The sequence below is a fragment of the Neoarius graeffei genome, chromosome 10 (genome assembly GCF_027579695.1).
Source record: "Neoarius graeffei isolate fNeoGra1 chromosome 10, fNeoGra1.pri, whole genome shotgun sequence".
Classification (NCBI taxonomy): Eukaryota; Metazoa; Chordata; class Actinopteri; order Siluriformes; family Ariidae; genus Neoarius; species Neoarius graeffei.
The window spans coordinates 22190791-22212545 of NC_083578.1; the positions used below are offsets into that span (position 1 = coordinate 22190791).

Here is a 21755-nt window from a genome sequence, read left to right on the forward strand (position 1 = left end):
CTAGTTTTCCACCATCTAATCTGGACTGTGCTTTTAAGCTTTGGAAAGGGGCAGGCATCCACACAATAGGAGACTTGTACATTGGAGATACATTTGCCTCCTTTGCACAACTACAGAGTAAATATAAGTTGCAAGGGACTGACCACCTTAGATATCTGCAAATAAGAGACTATGTAAGGAAACACCTACCAAATTTTGAGACCTTTGCAGGTTCTAGTCTAGATGGATGTCTCCGACTCACATCATGCTCGGTTAAAGCAATATCTTACATATATAACACCTTACAATCCCTTAGTCCAGTTGATTCCAACCGGATAAAATCGAAGTGGGAGGAAGAAATGGGCATTGTGATCTCTGATATAACATGGAAGGGGGGGTTGGAGCACGTCCATCGATGCTCTAATAATGAAAGACACTGCTTAATTCAATTTAAAATCCTACATCGTCTTCACTATTCCAAGGAGAGATTACATAAAATATATCCTGAGCTTTCCCCGATGTGTGACAAATGCCTGTCAGCAGATGATACACTACTACATAGCTTTGTTGACTGTCCCAAAGTTCAGGCTTATTGGATCAATATTTTCAAATCAATATCTGAAATACTTCAAATCCAATTGGAACCAGACCCACTAATTATCATTTTAGGTGTGTCTGATGATACTATGAAGTTGACCAACGCTCAGCAAGGTTTCCTTTCCTACAGTCTCATTACTGCAAGGAGGTTGCTTCTCATTTTACATAACTTGTAAAATAGGCGCCTTCGTGAATTAATATATGGATCATCGGGAATTACTTTTTATGTTATAAAACATCGCCAAAAATGTCAAAAACGTGTCATCAGCACTTTAAAGTGCATAAAAATATAAAAAGTAATTCCCGATGATCCATATATTAATTCACGAAGGCGCCTATTTTACAAATTATGATAAAAAACGCAGCTATTTGGGCAAATTTGATGGGGCTGCAGCACCCAGGAGACGAAAGAGTAGGACGAGCTATATGATGTCAGCGAAAGAACCTTCCTCCTAACTTACCACAGTTTGTTGTTGATGTAGCAGGTGTTCAGTTTATCATTATTAGTATTTTTATTATACATTATTATATATATTAGTTATTATGCCTTCACGTTGTGTTGCCGGCTTTTGCTCCAAAACCTACAAGGATGGGGTAAGTTTATTCAAGTTTCCCAGAGATCCCGAGCTGCATGCGAAGTGGGTGAAGCAAGTCAGGCGCACTCGTGACAAGTGGGAGCCCTCACCAACATCCGTCCTGTGCTCTGAACACTTCGATTTGGATTGTTTTGACACCCTTCCCAGCTTAAAGGAATCTCTTGGGTGTTCAGTTCAGCACAAACGTGTGCTGCTACCATCAGCAGTGCCTACAGTATTCCGGAGGGGGTCTACTAGTAGCTATGCCGGATCCAGCAGTCGCCTGGGACAAGGCGACTCCTCCAAAGACAGTCCTCCTGTCAGAACATGTGTTGAGAAACGACATAAGATAAAGGTACGTAGAGCTATAGAGTGCTCCGACATGATGCTAAAAATAGTAACCATGCGGTCTGCGCGGCCATCTTGGAAGTGACTCGCTCCAGAGCGCTCATAGAGTACACATCATAGAGTACACATTCATGATAATCATAAATGTAATCATAAAGTCGGCGTGATATCAGTCATGTATTTGCTTGTGAAAGCTTGCGGCTTTCATGTAACTGCCGCCTAGCAACGAGAGGCAAAGGGTAAAGAGGGTAGGCTATCATAGATTCTATTCGGAAGAGATCAATACATGATTGCTTAAAAATGAGGTATTTTAACAATTTGCATCTGTTTTGTGATTATCGTGACACTTGTGTGTTATATAGAACTGTATGTCTTATCAGCACATCAAGGATCTTCCACCGGAGGCTTTAGCAAGTACTCGTAGCAACACTACACTTCACCCTTTGCCATGCGTTGTTAGGGAACGGTAGCAAGTACCCCGATGACCGACTTCAAGAATATGTAGAAAAAATTTAGAAATTATACTTTCCAAAAGTCATTTGAGCTTAATGTATTGCATTTCCATTTAGATTGTAGGTTCTTGCTGATGTTTTTGCGGAGTATGACGCAGCTGCTGAATCAGAAGCTGCAGAGTTTGTATGTACTAGTTGTGAACATTCACATTATTATCAATCTCATTTATTTAAAATCAGATAAAATCATGCCATCAATGATCACTGCTTAAAGTACCAGTATTTGGTTGTTGAAGAGCTAGCACTAGAGAGTTCACCGGCGTTTTCATGCGCCATTTCCACTGAGTAGAACAGCCAGTGAACCGCAGCGTGTTCTTCCGCTGACGTCACAACATGGCCGCGAGCCACGGACCCAGTTTTCTTGCGCTGTGCAATTAAAAGTTGGATATTCGCGTAACAACAGCTTCTTTTCATGTAATTATAGCAGAAATCTAACATGTTTGCCATGTTGTATAGTTTATTTAAGAAATTGCATAGAGTCATGTTCGTGTCATCAGCACTTTAAGTGAAAAGCTCTTCTCAACTGTGACCAAATCTTAAAAGAATAGATTCAGAGACGGTGGCTCCCCCCCGCCGCAAAGCAGTACGTGCAATAAAGTAGGGATACAGGATTCATTCTCTATTTCTGACCTAGGTCTTCTTATTCATTCATTTGAGACACTGCAATATAGCAGCAAAGCCATAATATAAAAAGCCCAGATGGATGTTTATTTCTGTGGAAGATCCTCAAGAAAACTTTTATTCAGGGAAAAGCTGTATTTCCATTATAATTGACATATGAATCAAGATCATGTCTGAACAGCCTTGGATGCTTTGTTAGAACCTTAATGATCAAAGAAACTCACCTCATCTCATTATCTCTAGCCGCTTTATCCTGTTCTACAGGGTCGCAGGCAAGCTGGAGCCTATCCCAGCTGACTACGGGTGAAAGGCGGGGTACACCCTGGACAAGTCGCCAGGTCATCACAGGGCTGACACATATGCCGCTTTTCCACTACAAACGCGGCTGAGCCGTGCCGTGCTGAGTCGAGCTGAACGGGGCTGTTGGAGTTGCATTTCGACTACAACCGCGCTGAACCGTGCTGGCTGGAAGTGGGTGGACACATTGGGTGGAGTTAGCGAAAGTGGGTGGACGTCACGTGATGTCGTTAAGCAGCGCAAACAGTGACATCAGTGACAGTGGCGGAACAAGTCAGAGCCGGGCCGGGGGCGGGGCAAATGACCGGACCCTTTATTAAAGCTTATCATAACATCATTTTAGGCTACAAAATGTCCACAACTGCGGTGTTTACCAATTTCAACACTACCGGGTGCAACTATGTTATTTAGTACATCAAGTCCTTCAAACGAACATGTAACTCAGAAACAAAAAACATTAGGATACTGTACATGGCTCATAATAAAACATCAATAGCCTATACCGCGCACATTATTTGAAGGGCATACGAATGAGCGCTCAGAGGTTGCAACGGTGACAGGAAGAGTCAGAAATAAAAGGAGGGCGGTGCAAACCTCACTGAATGCACTGTGTTTACCAATTTCAACACTACAGGGTGCAACTATGTTATTTTGTACATTAAGTCCTTCAAACGAACATGTAACTCAGAAACAAAAAAACATTAGGTGACATACTGTACATGGCTCATAATAAAACATCAATAGCCTACTGCGCGCATTATTTGAAGGGCATACGACGAGCCTTGCGCTCCGCGAACTCGTCCACGATGCTCTGTATGTCACTGATTCAGTGATCTTTTAAGCGGTAGTCTCACGACACGAATAGTAAACAATAAACATGGAGGACATGGAGTCGTTAGTGTTGCTGGTCTTGGTGCTGTGGCTTGTTGTCACCGACAACGCCAACAGATACTGGCAAGAGCGTATAGATGAGGCGAGGCACATAAGGCTTCAGAAATTCTCGTAATTCGTAATTCTTCTTCTTCCGGGTTTGCGGTGTTTACAGATCCCAGCGCGCTCGCGGGGCGTGTGTGGGCATGTGAGGACACTCCTCCTCACCAATCAGTGCACAGGGGAGTGTCTGCTCACGCCCCCAACCTCACTCGGCACGGCTTGGCTCGCTTCAGCCCCACTCCAAAACGGTGCGAGTTTTAGGGGCTAAGCAGGGCTGAAACGAGCTGAGTCGTGCTGGTTTTTGGTAGTCGAAACGCGAGCCGTGTCGGGCTGAAGTGAGCTGAAAAAGGGTAGTGGAAAAGGGCCAATAGACACAGACAACCATTCACACTCACATTCACACCTACGGTCAATTTAGGCCCTGTCCACATGGCAACGGATTCAGGTGAATCCGATACAATTGTTTATCGTTTAGGCCTGGCGTCCACACGGCACCGGCGTTTTGGGTGCCCCAAAACGCAATCTTTTGAGAACGGGTTCCAGAGTGGAAAGATCTGGCAACGTTGCCGTTGCGAAGTCGCCTGGATAAGTAGAACGGATTTGTTTACAATGACGTCACAACCACATGACTGTCAGTGCTTCACGCCGGGTAGAAGTGTAACGAACTCGATGCGAGTTGTCAACAAATCCTATAACTTGGTTCATGAAACGCGCTTACAAAATATTTTCACTGTGAATATTTATTGTGTAATGGTGCAAAGTGAGAGAGAGAGAGAGAGAGAGAGAGAGAGAGAGAGAGAGAGAGAGAGAGAGAGAATAGCCCTTAGGGCAGAGTCAATCCCACCAGCAAAAATAGGGAAAAAAAGGAGCGATCTCACCTCTTCAGATGTTGGTTTAAGTCCTACAATACATTCCTCAAAAAGGGCGTAGAACAACAAATTAATCCATCAACGTGTAGCATTCAATTTATTCCGGACCATTAAAGACGCCGCCTTCCGCGTTGAATCATACGTCATCCTCGCCGCCATATTGGATGGGTCAAAGCGGAGAATAAAGATGCCTCATTCATGTGCTGCGTTTAACTGTACCAACAGGTTTGCAGTCCAAACGAGATCACATGGGATTACCTTTCACAGGTGAGACTGGAAAAATACTTTTCATTGTATTTGGTCATTATAATGTAATTTTACGAACAGATTTTTCTGACTTTGTGGCTAATATGAAGTCTCGTGCATAATAGTTTATGCGCATGCGTCCTTACTTCTATTGTTCTGGTGTCTCCGAAGGGACCGTCTTACAGCGCCCCTAGAGGTGTGGCATGTGTATTGCATCGTTTTCAGCAAGTGTTGCCATATGGACCTGATATTTTACTGATCGTTGCCCATGTGGACGCGATATTTTTTTAAATAACATCTCGTTGGCGTTGTCGTGTGGATGTAGCCTTAGAGTCACCAGTTAACCTAACCTGCATGTCTTTGGACTGTGGGGGAAACCGGAGCACCCGGAGGAAACCCACGCGGACACGGGGAGAACATGCAAACTCCGCACAGAAAGGCCCTCGCCGGCCACAGGGCTCGAACCCGGACCTTCTTGCTGTGAGGCGACAGCACTAACCACTACACCACTGTGCCGCCCCCAAAGAAACTCAAACCTAAAAATAAAAAAAAATGAAAAAAAGTATAAAGCGGCTACAGATAATGAGATGAGAAGTATAACATGAAGCATACAGGTTTGCTTTACTGCTACAGAAAATAAATAAATAAATGATGATAATAATAATAATAATTTCAGTACCACCTGGAACATGTAACTGTCAATATGTCAAGGCTGTCATAGGATTTACCACACCCAGACTGCAAACACACCATCTTAAAGTCACAGGTCAAACAGCTGCTGTGTACTTTCTCCTGGGTTTAGTCAGAACTCATAAAACCTGAACAAAGGGCACGGGACCGTTCACATAAACGCTGCAAACTTACTTACATTTACAAAGTCGCCGCCTTGAATCATGAAGTCTTTAATAACCCTGCAGAAGAGAGAATTAAGAAAAACAAAAACAGCATGGTAAATATAATTTACTGTATTGATAGGATTATAAAAATGTCTGTGATCAAGTCTGACAAATGTCTAGTATGATAAAGTGATGAATCACCTACCGTAAATGCAAGGAGCATTTACTGTATAGTGTACACATGCAAGTTCTAGGATTGTCAACACACGGTGGGACTGGCTCAAACAAAGACCTCATCGGATTCAAGAGCATGTGATCTGAAATGGGTAAACGCAAATCCAAAATAGTGGTCGCTAATAGCTCAATTAGTTCGGCCAGTGATACAATTAGGACAAAAAAACCCTCGATAAAATAACAAAAAAGCGTCCATGTTTTCTGTCGCAAATCATCTTTCAAAGTGTGCTAAACAAAAGTTTCAATGCTACAGTGCACACAACTACCAAATAATGCAAACTCTTTTGTAAATGTAATAATTTCTGACCTCCTGAAGTCTCATTGCTCGGAAAAGAATGAAATGATAGACTACTGTCAGTTGAATTATTATTGCAGCCATAAGCTGCACAATAATGTACCATTCTGAGCTCCATCTCAGACTTTGTAATTCATGAATACAGATAATCCATGCACACACAAGGCGTGTAGGTGTTTGTTTACCCATTTCAAACCATGTCACCACAGCACTCCGATGGAGCCAAGGAGGTCTGTAGTATAGATAGTTTTCACTGACGTCACGGCATTCCGGGGAACGCCCCCCAGCTGCCATCTTGGAGGGCAAACAAAACGGACCATCACCATTACCGGCTACGTTATCTCGGATGAATTTATGAAGTTGTATAGTCAGTTTTCTAAAATTAAGATCAATGTCGGCAAAATCAAGCAAACAGAAGTATATAGATACATTAGACGACATCTCACGACAACGGTATGCAGCCAAACTGGCCTTGATTGGGGGAACTGACCCCTATGAAGTGGACAAAGATGCATTTTCAAGTGACTATGCAGGGCTGCCAAAGCCTGAAACTGCCAAAGCCTGCTCCAAAGCCTGAAACTGACTTCATCAAACTTTAAAGGCTGTCTGATATATACAACTTTATATATTCACAGCGCGCCTTTTGGCGGATGCCACCTGAATTGCGCAGATCCGGGTTTTTTTTTTTAGGGGGGGGGGGGCGTTGGGAATGTCTGATTGTAATTTCAAAGTAAATTCTGTATTAAAATTACTAAATAAGCAAATCCGTTACAGTCCATGAAACAGGAAGTATAAGGATGAGAAAAAAAAAACAGTTTAAATCAGGAAGCTGCGCACATTTGCGCAGTCCTGCACACCGCTCGGGCTGCACAAATGTGCGCAGCTTTCCGATTTAAACTGTTTTTCTTATCCTTATACTTGCTGTTTCATGGACTGTAACGGATTTGCTTATTTAGTAATTTTAATACAGAATTTACTTTGAAATTATAATCAGACACTCCAACGCCCCCCCCCAAAAAAACGGATCTGCGCGATTCAGGCACCATCCGCCAAAAGGCGCGCTGTTTGCATCCCAAACACAAATCAAATCATACAGAATAGACCTAAAATGTTTTTCAAAAACGACCCTTGCGTGAGTGAAGTGACAAGTTTCAAATAGAAACGTGACAAACGAGCGATATTAAGTGTACATTACAATGTAAACGTACACTCAGCGGTTCCAGTTAGGCATTCTCCAGAGATTGTTTACACGATGTTTTGGTTTCCAAAAACAAACTTAAACACAACTGATTGTTTATTTAAACAACTTACCACTTATAAAATGATCGGAGCAGACTTTGCTGTGTTTGGAAGGCTGATAATCCTTGCGGTTGATTCTCGCAAGCCGTAGATTTCTCCTTTGTATGCTGAGTTAGTTTGTTTGCTCGCCTTCGTGCTCCCATACAGTGGGAATTACATAAAAGCTCTGCTTGACTTCATCATCTGACCTATTACGACAGCCGTGAATACAACAGGTGTGCACCATTGCTAGCTTTAAATAGTAGTAATGTAACTATAAATGTAAACAACATATAAATGAATGTAACTCGCGTGCTACAATGTGTGCTCAGTGACCCGTACGGTAAGCTAGCCCTCCAAGATGGCTGCCACCAGGGACTCCCCGACTCTGTGACGTCATGTGAAAACTATCTATATGGTCCCAGAGAAACTTTCACATTTGTAGACATCTTCCTGCTTGGCAGAGTTCAAGTCTATGTCCCTCAAGCTGTTTACCCATAATACCCTTCCTGCAGATTACATCATGTCCCTAATACTGTACAAGCTTGTGAGATTGTCATGGGTTGAGGGTATGTGAGACAGGCCTGGGATAAATTAAACACCTCTTTAATTTCCCTTTCTTTCTTGTGTTCTTGCGCAGACAGACAGACAGACAGACAGGAACATAGTTCAGCTTCTGCTCTCGCACTCTGGCTTCCGTGATACTTCCCCCTTCAAACCAAGAAGGCTCAACATCATGTCATGTCTCTCATTATATATGCATGCGCACGCATACACTCGCACCTGAAAAGCTGGTCTGTGAACTTTTTCCATGCCAATTTCCTATACAAACCACACTAATTCGAGTCTAAACACATTAAACCAGTGTCAAACCATTTCCTCAAAAATGTCGATCCTTAGAACCAAAAATCTCTTGTTCTAGATGACCTGCATTCATGAAATTTTACAAGGTTTATTGCAGTCCCTAATCAGAAGGTTATCAAAGAAGTAATTTCCTTTCTCCTTTTTTTCCTCCTCACTGCAACTCACAAGTAAACTATTCATAGGTGCACGCTCACACCCACCACTTGTTCACCAGAACGTGCCCTCTTTTCACAAACCAGTGCTTGATTGCACCGCCGTCACCACAATGCTTTTGTGCTGTGATACTTCGTTAACTCTTTGATGCAAAACATGGGTCAAAAGTGACCCGGCTGAGTTTTTATCTTCTATATCTTTGCAATAAATTACCGTATTTTCTGGACTATAAGCCGCTACTTTTTTCCTAGGTTTTGAACCATGCGGCTTATACAAAGGTGCGGCTATTCTGTGGATTCTTCTTCCACCGCTAGGGGCGCTCTAACCGGAAGTAGAATCAAAAATAAGATAGACGAAAAATCAATGCAAAGAAGAATTAGCAGATCTTTAGCAGATAGAACACGCACGACAAATTACTAACTGGTAATTATTTTCAAATCCAGCGAAGATGATTAAAGTGACTTGTGGTTTCAAACACAGGAGAAATGAAGGTAAATAAATACCGGTTATTTTCTCTTGGTTCTGTTCCGTTTTAATCAGCAAAGTTGCTGCCGTGTTAAAAGGCACTGTTCGGAAAGAATCTGTTCCGGTACATACATGTACATTTACAGTCCAAAATCGTTCTGTACATGCAGTAAATATCTAATTTTTCAACATAGATATCTGCGGCTTATAGCCCGGTACGGCTTGTATATCTTTTTTTAAATTTTTTTTTAAAAAATAGAGCGGATGCGGCTTATATACAGGTGCGCTCTATAGTCCAGAAAATACGGTAATTCCATCATTCAGTATTCAAGGTATTCCTCAATTAACTTATTTTATTTTTTCCTTTCTTACTTTTTGAATAAAACCCCTTTTTGTATCACTACCCTTCTAATGCACAACATGGGTCAAAAATGACCTGCGTTCATTTTCCAGGTTATTTCATGTATGGCTGAGTGTTTCTATGATATACTTTTGAAATAAATTCATTTTGTCATTTACTTTTCCAAATATGCAGTAAATATCTTGTTTCTGTTTAGCACAAATCATCATTTTTATTTTTCCTTTCTTAAGTTATGAACAAGCACAGCTTTTGTAATTCTACGTCAAGTTTACACGCATGGGTCAGAACCGACCCGCATGCATTTACTCCAGCGTTTGGTGGGAACTGTGAATTGTGCTTGTGTCAGACATTTCACAGCTCAGCACGGCGCCCTTTGCCCGTCTAATACATGCAAGTAATGTTTTTCAATTGTTCTAACATTACCTTAGAAAAAAATGGATTATGTTTAGGTTCCCTTGAGAGTGAGTAGATTACTTGTCAGAAAGTTACAAGTAATTACTATTAGCTACCGAGCTGTAGACATATTCTACTTTAGTTAGCTAATTTTATTGTAGTTGGCTTAGCTAACTACATAGTTAATAAATAAATAAATAACTGGCCCCATTCACTGCTAAAGTAATTACTTGAAACAAATTATTATTATAGTATTAAGACATTTAATTTTAAATCACACTTGGATGACCCATGTGTAGTAATATAAAAAGTTTTTGTTCATAAAGTAGGAAAGAAAAAATTTAATTAATGATTTGTGGTAATTAAAAACAAGATATTTAAAGAATACTTGGAATATTCAATCATAAAATAAATTGATTTCAAAAGATAGAGCAAAGAAAAACTCAGTCAGCATGAAATAACCTGGAAAATGAATGCGGGTCATTTTTGACCCATGTTGTGCATTAGAAGGGGTGTGCATATGTTTTGCATCAAAGGGTTAAGCAAGAATGAGCCTTTTGTTGGAGATGTAATACAAATCAACAAGAAAGTAAAATGTTCTCTTTGGCCTGAAGAGATTCGATTTCTGTATTCAAATTTGCAGCAAACGTCATCTTCTGATTAAAGTTGGTCAGGTACATCAGCAAAATCTCAACAAAATTTTCATTCTTCTTTACATCTCTAAAGAAAACCCAGAACTGAGGGTTTTCTTTAGAGACGGAAAAAAACAACCAACCAACCGTGTTTTTTTTTTCTTTTTGCCTCTAGATAGTAATCAAAAATGAGCAGCATAAGAATTTACCTTATTTTCAAGAGATCATTAGTTTGAATCCCAACAAGAACGCCAAGGACGTAGTAGCTCATCTGGCCTGGCATCAAAACAACCATGAAGACCAAAGCATCAAACAGAACTGAAATGTGACGATGTGAGAGAGGACCAACCTCCATGACAAATTGTTTACAACTGAAAAATCAACAAAAGGGCTAAATTTTATTCCCCAAAGAAAGATCGACCCAAAACATCGATCAGAACTGAATTCGCATGATAAATGAGAGAGGAGATACAATTCCAGTCAGAAGAAAATGTGTTAAGGTGACCTAATTACTAATTTGTGAGCAAAAATTTGACAATACAATGACCAAGTTTTGTGCAGAAGGTCTAGTTCTTTCAAACCAAACAATCAGAACTGAAATCCATTGAGAACTGAGGGAGGAGATATGATTTAATTGAAAATAAACAAAGTTGTAAACAAATTGTTGACAAGAAAATCAACAAACAAACGACCAAGTTTTGTTCCCTGAGGGAAGATCTACCCAAAACACAAATCGGAACAGAACTGCGAGAGGAGATACAACTCTAATGAGAAGTCCCAAAATTCATGAAGTTGACCTAATTAGCAGTTTGTTAGCTAAAATTTGACAATACAATGACCAAGTTTTGTGCAGAAGGACTAGTTGTTTCAAACAAAACAATCAGAGCTGAAATCCACTGAGAATTGACGGAGGAGATGCAACGGAACTGAAAATAAACAAAGTTGTCAACACATTGTTTACAACAAGAAAATAAACAAACCAAGTTTTGTTCCTCAATGGAAGATCTACCAAAACTGAAATCGGAAATGAGAGAGGTGATACAATTCTAGTGTGAGGCCTGGAAAATTCGTTCATTTGGCCTAATTACTAACTCGTTAGCAAAAAAATTGACAAAACAACGACCAAGTTTTGTCCGGCATGATGAGTCCTTTCAAACAAAACAATCGGAACGGAAATCCATGGAGAACTGACGGAGGAGATGCAATTTAACTGAATTGCGGACGACGGATGGACGGACGGACGGACGGACGGACAGACGCCACGCCATGGCAACAGCTCATCGGCCTTAACACCAGATGAGCTAAAGATGGTACAGCCATCTGTGGCTGGAAGCCAAGCGAGAAAACCATCTTTGCTCACTGGGTGGAAGGGATGGCATATTTCCTGTCCCCTCTTATCTGTGAGCTCATGTATGCAGAAAAGGGTAGACAGCACTTTCTTCTGAAAATGTACCCAATCCTTCAGTACTGGATATTTGTCTTACAATAACTGTACACAATAAACTTAGAAATTTTAGCTCCATCTTTCATACACAATACTCCTTAGTTGCACTAGTTACACATAGATCACTGCAACAAAAAACGCTTCTTTAAACCAGTTTGTTGATCAATTCCCAACGGAAATCTCTCCCCAGGCGGTAATACTCCAGCAGGTTACGACTACTAAGCAGTGGGGACATCCAAGAAAAGCAGAACGAACTATTGGTGCATGTTTGTAAAGGTCATAAAGTAAAGGTCACCCTGGGTACTGATCATCAGTTATAGAATATAATCGCCATATTCCACACGCACAACATTTTCAGAATATCAATATGACTCAGTTGCTCCATTTGGAAGAACAACTATCTTTGAGATTCCTTATTTTGCAGACATCAGGCATTTCCTCTTTTCATTAATGGCAATTCTGCAAATCCAGACTGGAGTGGGGGAAGAAAAAAAAAGTGCCACGGTAGTCAGAGACATCACTCGTGAGTAAAGTTTTTCAGTAAATGTTCATTCATTCATCTTCACTAATGGGGGGGGGAAATACTGGGCATGAGGTGGGAACATTCCCAGCATGGGTCGCCAATCCAGGAGGGACACACACACACGCAGTCAAAAGTTTAGACACCCCTACTCTATCATAGGTTTTTCTGTATTGTGACTATTTTCTACACTGTAGAACAATACTGAAGACATCAAAACTATGAAACATCATGTGTGGAATTACGTGGTAAACGAAATATGTTTCAAAGATGATGCTTTGCATGCCATTGGCATTAATCTTAACCAGCTTTATGAAGTAGTCACTTGGAATGCTTTTCAATTAACAAGGTGTGTCGTCAACAGATAATTAGTGCAATTTCTTGCCGCCTTAATGCACTTGCAATTAAAGATTACATCATAAAAATACAGCAAACAGCCCGATTCCACAACTGTAGTAATCCATATTATGCCAAGAAGCGCTCAACTAAGTAAAGAGAAACGACATCCATCAGTCCTTTTAATTCATAACAATGAAGAAAAACCATTGAATTAGGTGGTGTCCAAATTTTGGACAGGTACTATATAAGGGAAATTCCAACAGGCCAATCTACTTAATTACATGTTTAACTAATAAGGTCTAAGGATAACTTTGACAAGGCAATCTACTTAATTACATATTTTTATGATCTGGAAGGATGCCGGGAAAACCAGAGAACAGGTAGAACATGTGCAAAAGGTAACTAGAACAGTAGAATAAGTAGAACAGTCAGTGAGCTGTGAGGCGAGTTGTGCGTTTCATTTCAAAAGTCAAGCTGTTTGCCTGTACTGCACACAACAGTAGTCAAAATGAAAATGTCAATTTGCTTCAACCTGTTTATCTATTTGTTGATATGTTGCTTTAACTGGAGAGTGGCTGGGGCTCATTATGTAACTTTGCGAAATTTCTTTTTGCAAAAAAAATTAGTAAGATTGTGTTGGTCAGGATCGAGTGAGTCAGCGGTTTTTTAATTTAATTTATTTATTTTAAAAGCCATATCAGCACCCAAGACTACGTCATGGCAAGAGCATTTCTAAAAGGTACAACCCCAATTCCAAAAAGTCAGGATACTATGTAAAACAAATAAAAACAAAATGTGAAGATTTGAATATCATGGAAACACTATTTCACTGAAAATAGTACCAAGGCAACATATCAAATGTTGAACCTGAGAATTTTTTTTTTTTGGAAAGTACTCATGCTTATTTTGAACTTGATGTCAGCAACACGTTTAAGAAAAGTTGGGACGGGGCAACAAAAGACTGAAAAAGTTGTATAATGCTTAAAAACAAACTTATTTGGTAAATTAGCAACAGGTCAGTAACATGATTGGGTATAAAAAAAGAGCATCCCAGAGAGGCGGAGTCTCTCAGAAGTAAAGATGGGGAGGAGTTCACCGCTCTGTGAAAGACAAACAGTGCAACAATTTAAGAATAACGTTCCTCAATGTAAAATTGCAAAGAATTTGGGGATCACATCATCTATAGTACATAATATCATTAAAAGATTCAGAGAATCTGGAGAAATCTCTGTATGCAAGAGACAAGGCTGAAAACTGACATTAGATGACCGTGATCGTTTGGCCCTCAGGTGACACTGCATTTAAAAAAAGGGCACAATTCTGCCATGGAAAATCAATGTATGGGCTCAGGAACACTTCAGAAAACCATCGCCTGTGAAAACAGTTCATTACTGCATCCACAAATGCAAGTTAAAACCAGATATAAACAATATCCAGAAACACCGCCACCTTCTCTGGGCCCGAGCTCTTTTACGATGGACTGAGGCGAAGTGGAAAATTGTCGCGAGGTCTGACGAATCAAAAGTAGAAATTCTTTTTAGAAATCATGGACACCACGTCCTCCAGGCTAAAGAGGAGACGGACCATCCGGCTTGTTATCAGTGCACAGTTGAAAAGCCAGCATCTGTGATGGTATGAGGGTGCATTAGTGCACATGACATGGGTAGCTTGTACATCTGGGAAGGCATCATTAATGCTGAATGATATATGCAGGTTTCAGAGCAATATGCTGCCATCCAGACAAAATCTTTTTCAGGGAAGGCCTTCCTTCTTTCAGTAAGACAATGCCAAACTGCTTTCTGCACATATTAAAACTGCATGGCTCTGTAATAAGAGAGTCTGGGTGCTAAACTGGCCTGCTGCAGTCTAGACCTGTCTCCCATTTAAAACATGACAAAGGAGACCCCGAACTGTTGAGCAACAGAAATTGTGTATCAGGAAAGAATGGGACAACGTTTCTCTTTCAAAACTACACCAATTGGTCTCCTCAGTTCCCAAACGTTTACAGAGTGTTGTGAAAAGTAGAGGTGATGTAACACAGTGGTAAACATGCTCCTGTCCCAACTTTTCTGAAACGTGTTGCTGACATTAAATTCAAAATGAGCATATAGTTTTCAAAAAACAATAAAATTTCTCAGTTTCAACATGTGATATGTTGCCTTTGTACTGTTTTCAATGAAATATAGGGTTTCCATGATTTGCAAATTATCACATTGTTTTTATAGTTTACACAGCGTCCCAACTTCTTTGGAATTGGGGTTGTATTATAATTTCTTCATAAACAAATAATTTACATAAATAGTTACATAAATAAATGATACTTCAGATACTTTTTGTGTTGGCAACTTGTTAAAAACATCAAAGTACTTTGAGAATAAAATCATTCCCTTGTGGCGTTTAGACCAGGACAACAAAGTGCAATATTCTTGATTGCCAGAGATATCCTACAGAAATGGCATGATGGTGGTTTTTCAGCCTTTAATAAAAAAAAAACATGGGTGAGCCTTGAATGACCAATATGACGCCTGGTGTACACCACTTGGTCATGTCTGGATCGAAATGAGAGAAAAAAATAAGTATCTTCTTGATGGCAATGTTGATTTCATACAATTTGTTTTCAAGACATTCATCCCATTCGGTCTGGCACTTCCTTAAAATACAAGATGTCAGTGCAGGTCTGAGGCTGGGATTTTATGGTGTTGGTCAAAGTTTTTAAGAAGCACATGAATTGTACCGTCACAATGGATCACATTAATGATCACTGATTGAAAATACACATCCAAAAACTTTACCTATGGAACGTGCATCCTTTGTATCCAATAGGAACACCATCTTTCCTGTAGGAGATGACGGGGGGGAAGAAGAGTCACAACACACTTCAGACAGGTTAAAGTTGATATTTACTGTGTTACTCAAAAAGCAATTATTAACGAGATACAAGTTTTTGTCACAGTTCATTCAGGTCATGCATGCTGAATGAAATGAGGCTACAAAAGTGTCTAAAAATAACACTAGTACTGTAAAGAGTTCCTCTGAGACAGAGTAGAAAACAATTCGACCGGGTTACCTGAACTCCCCTGTACAGAACTGCCTGAAAGACAATACACAAGTGCATTAGTTAAAAAAAACACAATACACATTATAGTTTACACATCAGTTACAAAATAAAAAATAATACACAAATATTTTCAACTTCCAGTAGTGAAGAGTTTAAGAAGGAAGTGGAATTTCTAGCATAAGCCAAAAACGTCTGTTCTTATTTCACTGAACTTTTTAATGAAGTAGCAAGCAGCAGTGCAATACATAAAATCACGCAAATAACATGTCAAGGGCCTCATCTTTCCATTTTCACTTAGCCTCATGTAAGTTTGGCAGTGTTCCAGCTCATTTATTTTTTCCCAGGGCACTGTGCCCTATCCTCAAATACCAGTACTACACCTAGATTTACCTGCGCCTTACTTATAATTTTCCAGAAATGTTCGTCCACAGAAAGAAAGTGTGCCCTTGCAATGAAAGCAACACATTTGGTTTTTTTTAAAGATTTTTTGGGGGCTTTTTCCACCTTCATTGGACAGGACAGTGCAGAGACAGGAAGTGAGTGGGAGAGAGACGGGGAGGGATTGGGAAATGACCTCGGGTCGGAATCGAACCCGGGTCCCCGGACCCACGGCAAGGCGTCCCATCCACCTGAGTCACGACGCCCCGAAAGCAACGCATGTTGACCAATCACAGCACACTATCATAGATAGCGCGGGGTCATAGACATGCTCCGTCGACCATTCTGTCTTATTACAATAACGAGTCAGTGAAGCAAGGTACGTCTGAAAAGCAGCGATGCCTACAAAGGTGCAAAAGAATTGGTAAAAACAGTAAGGAGTTCACAGAACTGAGCGTCTCTGTTTGCCAGAACGTTAGTAGATCTAGAAGTTGTAGGAGTAAACAAATTCAATCAAATCAGTTAGGACTGATAAATCTCAACTCTAGATATAGATCTACGAAAAATCTAGTCTCTAACGTTAACATTAATATGTTCGTCTAGGCGGCACGGTGGTGTAGTGGTTAGCGCTGTCGCCTCACAGCAAGAAGGTCCGGGTTCGAGCCCCGTGGCCGGCGAGGGCCTTTCTGTGCGGAGTTTGCATGTTCTCCCCGTGTCCGCGTGGGTTTCCTCCGGGTGCTCCGGTTTCCCCCACAGTCCAAAGACATGCAGGTTAGGTTAACTGGTGACTCTAAATTGACCGTAGGTGTGAATGTGAGTGTGAATGGTTGTCTGTGTCTATGTGTCAGCCCTGTGATGACCTGGCGACTTGTCCAGGGTGTACCCCGCCTTTCGCCCGTAGTCAGCTGGGATAGGCTCCAGCTTGTCTACGACCCTGTAGAACAGGATAAAGTGGCTAGAGATAACGAGATATGTTAGTCTAGATCTAATCTAACATTAATATCCTGGACTAATATTAATTATGGGTTAATGCTATTATTAGTATTAATTGCATGACGAGAGTGACAGTTCAAGGTGCGCCAAGCACAAACGTGTGCAGAAGTGGCATTATGAAGCATTGTATCAAACTGGTCAACTAAGACGTTTCAGACTTGCTTACTTTATTTTACAAAGGTAATCTACCTTGCACAGTTGACCAGTATGGCTAATTTTGCATGATTTGTCGATAGTAATGCGTGCAAAAATTGCCCTAAATGCACGAAAAATTGCCTGTGATCATCACTGGCGCCCTGCCCTCTTCAAAAGCTACCTGGTACACTGCTTAGCTTTTTGTTCTTGGCTGACAGGAGCGGAACCCAATGTGGTTTTCTGCTGTTGTAGTCCATCTGCCCACTTGGTGACATAACCCGTAAACACGCTGTCCACTTCCATATCTATGCTGATGATTCTCATCTGTATGTCGCATTCTCGAGAATGAATGCTTCCATGGTTAAGAAGACCAAGATGGAACTTGTTGAGATTAGACAATGGATGGTGACAAACATGTTGAAACTAAACATTGGATAAAACCGAGATCATTGCATTAGATGGTCCTCGTTGCAATCCCATCGACTTGTCGCCAGTCTGTTCGTATTCTTGGTGTCGATCTCGACAACAGCATGACGCTTAAAGGTAATTGCTGAAGTGTTGCTAAAAACTGCTTTTTTTTTAATACTGAAGAATATGTTCAAGATCAGACAGTATATTGATGAAGCAGCAGCATCTAAGGCAATAGTTCACACAATGGTAACATCCAAGCTTGATTACTGCAACATTATCCTTTATGGCTTACCAGAGTGGACACTAAAGCACCTCACCAGGGTACAGATGAAGTCTGCACGTTTCATTTCACAATGTGGGAAATTTGAGCACACGGCACCCATCATGAAACAACTCCACTGGTTGCCTAGGTGTCAGCGGATCCTGGTCATGATATTCAAGCTTATCTTCGGCTACGTTCACACTGCAGGCTGAAGTGACTCAAATCCGATCTTTTCGCCCATATGTGACCTGTATCCGATCTTTTATTGACAATATGAACGACACAGATCCGATTTTTTCAAATCCGACCCAGGCCGTTTGGATATGTGGTGCTAATTCCGATTCCTATCCGCTCTTTTCATATGCGACTTCAGTCTGAACCGCCAGGTCGCATTCATCCGACTTACACGTCATCAACAAGCCACAAACGTCACTATTCTGTGCTGAAGTAGGCGGCGGGTCTCTCAAAAAAAGTTACAACAACATGGCGCATAATCACGGGCGCAGATAGAGGGTGGGACGAGTCATATTTAAATTCACCTCGTTCGGTCCCCCCCACTTATAGGGAGGAAAAAACGTCTATGCTGTCTTTCTTTGCATAAGGCAAACCTCACGGAAAAATCAAAAGACTAATTACCACTCGGTTTATTGAGGTGCACAGCAGTGTATACATATAGTTGCAACAACGCACATAAAACAAAACAAAGACTGATATTCGGTTGGTTGAGCTGCGCAGACTGCACAGGTTGCGAGCTCGAGCTTGGTTGCTATGGTTACTAACAACAAGTTTGACAGGCATATCGGGGTTGGGGTTGGTTTGCTGGCAGCTTTGTCCCCCCCCAGTTCAAAAAACGTATCTGCGCCCCTGCGCATTACATCAATGCGAGGGACGCTTCGGGCTGTGAAGGTTCTGAATCTTCTCAATGGAAGGACGCAGAGGTTAGGGAGCTGATTTCCATTTGGGGGGATGCAGCTATTCAAGCTAGATTGGATGAGTCATACCGCAACCGGGCGGTTTTACTTCCGTAAACACTGGCCATGCTCACTGCGTGTGACGTCGTCGTATCCTGCAATGCGCATGCAGAACACTTTTAGGTCGCTTTTCGTTCATACTGAGGATCACATACAAGTCGCATATATTTGTTAATGTGAACGACCTCACAAAAAAATCGGATTTCACAAAAAAATCGGAATTGAGCATTAAGCCTTGCAGTGTGAACGTAGCGATAATTGTACCTTGAACTTATAACGAAGAGGCCCCGAAAGAGAACTAGAGCAGACAACAATGATTTGGTGGTTCCTAGTATCAAGAGAAGTTCATTTGGTGGAAGAACACAAGCCTACACAGGTCCCGAGTTACAGGATACCTTGCCGAGAGAACTTAAGTCGTGTGTAAACATTAACAATTTCAAGAAACAGGTGAAAACCTTCCTATTTAAAATCAGCTTATGCTTCTTCACCTCTGGCTTGTTTATTGAATTTTGATTATTTTTCAATTCATTTTTATTCTGTAGTGATTTCAGACATTAAGTATATTTATTGTTTGCATTTTTTTGAATTGTATAGCGCTATAGAGTGTATGTATATAGCGCTATATAAATGTAATTTATCATCATCTGCCTCAAGGTTTGATGTGTTATGGATGCTGAGACGCATTTCTGCTCAACACGGTTGTAAAGAGTGCTTCGTTGAGTTTCTGTCCGAGTCTTCCTGTCTGCTTGAACCAGTCTGACCATTCCCCTCAGACATCTCTCAACAAGGCAGAACTGCTGTTCATTAGATGGTTTTTGTTTTCTGCACCAGTCTGTGTAAACTCTACAGATGTGTGTGTGAAAACTCCAGGAGACCAGCAGTTTCTGAAATACTCAAACCAGTCCAACTGGTGCCAACACCCATCCCATGGTCAAAGACACCGAGATCTCATTTTCCCCATTCTGATATTTGAAGTGAACATTAACTGAAGCTCGTGATTTGCATCTGCATGATTTTATGTATTGTGCTGCTGTCACATGGTTGGCTGATTGGATAACTGCATGAATGTCAAGGTGCTCAGGTGTTCCTTATAGACCCTTTTCAGTCACGTGACCTTCGTAAACGCGACCACCATTTTGGACATGTAGCAGACTTCGGCTCGAATTGGTTTGAATGCGAGGAAGGCGACAAACGGAGAACATACAAGAAAAAGGAGCGAGATGCAGAAAACACCTTCGCTATCCAGCGACGTAGGGCATTTACAGGGCGAGCAGAGGGAGAAATAACAACAGTAACGACACATTAGCAACGCCGTACAGAAATAACGGTTTATGGCACAGACCCTTTCGGTTCTCGCTCATCTAGCTGCTACAATGACTGCTTAGACTGCAACAATAATACCTAACACACATTTAAGTATCCGTCGTAAAGACGTGAAAGTCGTCGAGTGACGAGTGTGTTCATTGATAAGCTAACACAATCTAAAAGTAGACATACCATCACACTGCCCTGGCGCTGTGTACAGTTTACCTTCTATGGTTTGTGCACTCACTATTTGCCATTACTTTCTCCAACCGTTGTTAGAGATTACAGGGAACGGCCTGGATTTAAGAGACAAATACATGTTCCTCTTGTTTTGAACACTTAGCCCATGTTTACATTAGACCGTATCAGCGGATCATCAGATTAACGTTTTTAAAAGCGATTAGTGTGCACACAGCAACACCAATACACGATTCGTCTGCACACAGCAATACCAATACACGGATACGCTCGGCTCCGCAGGCATCCTGCGCTCCAAATCACTCCACCCTGAACAGCGAGTGCCCTCTGGAGGGTGCGCACTCCGGCCCTGCGCAGCTCACACAGCGCGCGAGTGAAGTGCACGAGCCACGATTCGGGACTGAGCCGCTGTGTGTGTGATCCCAGCGCAGATCACTTACCACTCGCAAGTGGAAGGATGGCAAGCCTAAAGACAATCGTTTTTTTTTTTTGTTACATAGTCAAAAGAGGTGTCGGATCACCGGATCCAGTGTAAATAGCTGCCGGAGCCAACGCCCGAGGTTCCGGAGCGCGCTCCGGCTTGCTCCCCCTCAAATTAAGCGCTGTTTGTAGGACACTGCCTCTGATCTGTCCTACAGTCTACCAACAGCAAAGGAACACAACGCTAGCTAATGTCGTTAGCTAATAGCTACTACAGAAGAACAAAGAGGTTACAATGGGTTATTTTAGCCTATTTGGTTACACACTCGCCGCCGCAGAATGTTAACAGCAATGTAATGCCTTTTCTGGCTAATTTTATTCGTCTTACCTCCAACAAAGTGGTCACTACACAAGCGCTGGTATGCCGAGGGCTGCCAATCTGTTTATGGCCGCTATCCATCTTCTCCGTCGGGATCCAATAAAATGATAACCCTTGCCTTGTTTGTTGATGGTTACTACATCCAGGTGCACAACAATATAGTGGCATGATGGAAGTCTTGCTGAAAATAAACACTTTCTTTGCTGCCGTTCCTCAATGCTGGCTGTGGTAAACTACTGGTAGTACATGTCCAAAATGGCGGCCGCGTTTGTCGTGACGTCACGTGAAAAGGGTCCATAAGGTGGATGGTGAGTATAGTGAGCTAGGCCGTACCATTTTAGTGGTAAAAAGGTGACAAAAAAAAAATCACGTACAAAAGCTTATTTATATTCTTAAAGCTATATGGCCTTTTGATTTCATAAAATCTGTGATATTTAGTTCCCTCTGAAATTTG

General features: G+C 41.4%; 2 protein-coding genes across 3 annotated transcripts in view; both read right to left on the bottom strand.

Moving 5' to 3' along the window:
• The window catches only part of exosc10 (exosome component 10), a 285760-nt gene that overhangs the window by 105049 nt on the left and 158956 nt on the right, over window positions 1-21755 (bottom strand). The gene's annotated exons all lie outside the window — the stretch shown is intronic.
• The window catches only part of ppih (peptidylprolyl isomerase H (cyclophilin H)), a 167290-nt gene that overhangs the window by 42354 nt on the left and 103181 nt on the right, over window positions 1-21755 (bottom strand). For both annotated transcript variants that reach the window (XM_060931537.1, XM_060931538.1), the window contains exons 3-5: window positions 15859-15882; window positions 15584-15628; window positions 5846-5888 (exon numbers count right to left, since the gene is read on the bottom strand). In XM_060931537.1, the coding sequence (XP_060787520.1) occupies window positions 5846-5888; window positions 15584-15628; window positions 15859-15882 (112 nt within the window). The remainder of the gene's footprint in view (window positions 1-5845; window positions 5889-15583; window positions 15629-15858; window positions 15883-21755) is intronic.